General features: G+C 39.7%; 1 protein-coding gene across 1 annotated transcript; it reads left to right on the plus strand.

Moving 5' to 3' along the window:
* Positions 1–1,321: 1,321 nt before the first annotated feature.
* Positions 1,322–2,805, plus strand: LOC128863831 (malate dehydrogenase, mitochondrial-like). Its single transcript, XM_054103198.1, has 4 exons — positions 1,322–1,497; positions 1,583–1,790; positions 1,861–2,057; positions 2,110–2,805. Exons 1-4 carry the CDS (start codon positions 1,432–1,434, stop codon positions 2,677–2,679), a joined length of 1,041 nt encoding a protein of 346 aa, XP_053959173.1. The 5' UTR covers positions 1,322–1,431; the 3' UTR covers positions 2,680–2,805.
* Positions 2,806–3,887: the final 1,082 nt, after the last annotated feature.

Here is a 3,887-nt window from a genome sequence, read left to right on the forward strand (position 1 = left end):
AGACAACATTAAAGCATTTATATGTGAGATACCGGCCGAAACTTTGGAAAGAGTATGCCAAAATTGGACTAAGCGGATGGACCATTTGAAGCGCAGTCGCAGTCAACATTTGCATGAAATAATCTTCAAACATTAAATTATATGGACTGTACTATCGATTTAAATAAAAATTTAATGCATTTTTCTGAATTTTACGTGGGTCTTTTTGAAAAACTTTCCTACAGCTCTTAAAAAATCACCCTTTATGAATGATGTGCTTTTTGATGTCGGAGGGACCTGCAGTTTCAAGCCGACTCCGAACAGCAAATGGTTTTCATGAGGAGCTTTTTCATGGCAGAAATACACTCGGCGGTTTGCCATTGCCTGCCGAGGAGCGACCGGTATTAGAAAAAATTTTGTATTATTTGTTGTTCATGAACAAACATTCGAATATGCGCACTCCCGAATGGTAGTCTACGGCTACGGCGGCCGGTTAACACGACCGGGATTAGTCATTGTTCGGTTTTCGCCTCCATAACTCCCAAATATTATATAACTCTCTGCGCCTTTCCTTTTAATTGTAACAATTTTATCACAACGGTCGAAATTTTGTAGATTTCTCCAAGCTTACAAAAAGATACTTTTAGCACTGTTTGGAACAATGAAAGATTCGCATGGAACATTGTGTGATAGACAACGGATATGTATTAAAAAATATAATACTCAAATGCAATGGAATGCTATGATATACCCTTTAAATTATGCAGTTAAGCTTTTTTTGTTTTTTTTTTTTAATTTAGGAAGTATTTGTCATCCGCAAAACGCCAAGGTATACAACGTTGGGTATTAAAATCTTATCTAGAAGGATTGCTTATCGACCTTTTCTGGTCAACCCCCCATTTATAGAACGCATCCCCGTATCCGCCACCTGGGGGCACGCGCCCGCTAGAGGTTAACAGCTCCCCCGCGGGTAGTTAAGCTTAGAGCGAAGTGAAATAAATACATAAACTGAACCACTATCAGAATTGAAAATAGTTAAAAAAAAGTAGGCATCAGTCGAGCAAATTTAATTTTATCAAGCAGTTGGGATAATGAACAGAGGTAAAGGACATTTAAAACCTGGGAATAGTTTGGGAGTGCTGTTAGGAACATTTTATTAAAGAGCAAAATGTCACTATTGCGCTTTCAAATAGGGATCTCAAAAACAGAATGTTTTATTTTCATTGAAAAACCTTAAGAACTTTTATAAATTCTGTAAAAGTTGCAACCATCAATTTACTATCCCTTCACAAATTATTTTACGAAATACGGAGAATTTATTGAATTCAACTTCAACTTGAAGACATATGAAAAGAGTCAATTTATTTTTTAGAACAGACAAATCGTATAAACACTTACTGCGTAATCCGATATTGAAATAAAAATTAAAATATTTGCAGCCACACTTATCAAATGTTGAACAGCTCAAGGATTCGTCATGTCGCCTATCTTGTGCGCCATTTCACCACCACAAAGCAGGTAGGTGCACACGTCTACAAGCCTCCAAATAAGCTAATACGCTCACAAGGTTTATTCAAACTCTCATGCGTCCTATTTTCAATAGAAATATTTTAAAGTAACCCTGGTTGGCGCCTGTGGTGGCATTGGACAACCGCTGGGTTTGCTACTTAAACGTAATGAACTGGTTTCGGCACTATCCATTTACGATGTTAGAAGGACTCCAGGCGTGTATGCCGATCTGTCGCATATCGATACAAAAGCGCACCTGGAGGGATTTCAGTGTCCCGAAAACTTGCCAGCAGCTTTGGAAGGTGAGTTTTACCAACATTGGAAGCAAACTTCCGAACTTTGTTGAACTTACATTCCATTTAATTGCCACAGACGCTAATGTTGTGATCCTATCCGGTGGTCTCGCACGTACTCCAGGTATGACGCGCGATGATCTATTCAATAAAAATGTAGAAGTTGTCTTACAAATCGTATCGGTGATCGCCGAAAAATGTCCAAAGGCGTTGATCGGCATAATCACAAACCCTGTTAACTCGTGCGTGCCAGCAGCAGCGGAAATTCTGAAACAGGCACGTATTTAATTTAAAATATATCTAACTACTTACATGCGTGTCATTGTAGAAAAAAGCCTTCGATCCCAAACGTTTATTTGGCATTACGACACTCGACGTGGTGCGTGCGCGTACCTTTATAGGCCAAATATTAGGTGTTGAGCCATCCAAAGTTGATATACCTGTAATAGGCGGCCATTCGGGTGAGACCATTCTTCCTGTGCTCTCACAATGCAAACCAACACTGAAGTTGGACAAGGATAAGCGTGCTAAATTGATCAAACGTATACAGGAGGCTGGCACCGAAGTGGTGAAGGCCAAAGCTCCGGACGGTGGTAGTTCAGCCACACTTTCAATGGCGCATTCGGCCGCAGTTTTCACGAACTCTTTGTTGCAAGGCCTGAAAGGCGATTGCAAACCAGTTGAATGCTCTTATGTGGCCTCGGATGTCACCGACTGTTCATACTTTTCAACACCCCTGCAGTTGGGTAAGAATGGCATAGAGAAGAACTTGGGCTTGCCTAAGTTGGATAAGAGTGAAGAAGAAATGCTTTGCAAGGCGATAGAAATGCTGAAAAAGAATATTGAAAAAGCCGTCGATTATGTAAAAAATAAAGCTAAAACAGACAAGAAATGTTGAAGCACCGGCAAAATGGTGCACGCCACGGTTAATATATTTTGCTGATAACAAAAATTTGTTTACTTTAGTATTATGCATTTTATTTTGTTTTAGGGTATTTATTTATAAATATATGAATATATATGATTGGCGCTTACACCCGTTGTTTCGGATTTGGCCGAGCTCCTCCTCCTATTTGTGGTGTGTGTCTTGCTGTTTTTCCATAAATGAAGTCACCTGCAGTTCTATGCCGCTTCCGAACGGCAGATAACTTTTTATGTGGGGCTTTTTCATGGCACAAATACACTCGTAGTTTTGCCATTGCCTGTCGAGGAGCGACCGGTATTAGAAAAAACTTTCTCAGCCATTCATCTTGGCATTACAGTCCGTGATAGACCATTGCCTCCTCTACAATACGCCTCCATTCTTCTCGACAGTCCGCTTTCGCTCTATGCTGTGAGATTTTCATCTTTCGTATATCGTCTTCCACGCCTTGCAACCTTCATATTCTTGGCCGGCCTCTCCTTCTTGCTCCTTCAGGGTTTGCTTCAAATTCTTTTCTGGTCGTTCTTTCGCTGCTCATTCTTAAAACGTGTCCATACCACTGTTATCTTTGGAACTTTATAAACCGCGTTACATTTCCTCCCGCGATTAAAACACTGAGCTCGTGGTTATACCGTATACGGTATGTACCGTCTTCTAATCGTATAGGGCCAAACATTCTTGAAAGAATTTTTCTTTCATATCGCATCAGTAAATTCACTTCACTAACTTTAAGGACCCATGTTTCATAGGTCTTATTATATTTTTATAGATCTGGAGTTTTTGTTCCTGTGATATCAATGAAGACTTCATAAGTTTGATATGGCCAAAGTATGCTCCGTCTGTCTGCTGTCTGAATACGGTCTTGTATAGGTAAGCACATACCCTTATTTATGCTGAGTACTACGCCTAAGTATTTAAACTCTTGCATGAACTCAAAAACATGACTTCCGATTCTGATGTGACTATCATGAAAAGATCGTGTCATCTATTTCGTATTTTCTTCATTTATATTGAGTCCCGTTGGTCTTGCACTAAGCGCATAAAAACGTTCTGAAGAGTCTTCTTATTTCTTGTGAGAATCTCAATGTCGTCAGCGTATGCGCATATTTGAGTCGATTTATAAATTATTGGGCCACCTTGAGCTATTTCGTTTATTGCTGAATGCAGTGTTAAATTTCATTGCC

Source organism: Anastrepha ludens, chromosome 5, assembly GCF_028408465.1.
Source record: "Anastrepha ludens isolate Willacy chromosome 5, idAnaLude1.1, whole genome shotgun sequence".
NCBI classification, from domain to species: domain Eukaryota; kingdom Metazoa; phylum Arthropoda; class Insecta; order Diptera; family Tephritidae; genus Anastrepha; species Anastrepha ludens.

Bases quoted from the DNA above. Each gene is read 5' to 3' on its own strand.
- LOC128863831 (XM_054103198.1), top strand. From the start codon at position 1,432: ATGTTGAACAGCTCAAGGATTCGTCATGTCGCCTATCTTGTGCGCCAT. The intron at 1,498-1,582 runs GTAGGTGCACAC...TATTTTCAATAG, and splicing joins ATTTCACCACCACAAAGCAG to AAATATTTTAAAGTAACCCT. The intron at 2,058-2,109 runs GCACGTATTTAA...GTGTCATTGTAG, and splicing joins CAGCGGAAATTCTGAAACAG to AAAAAAGCCTTCGATCCCAA.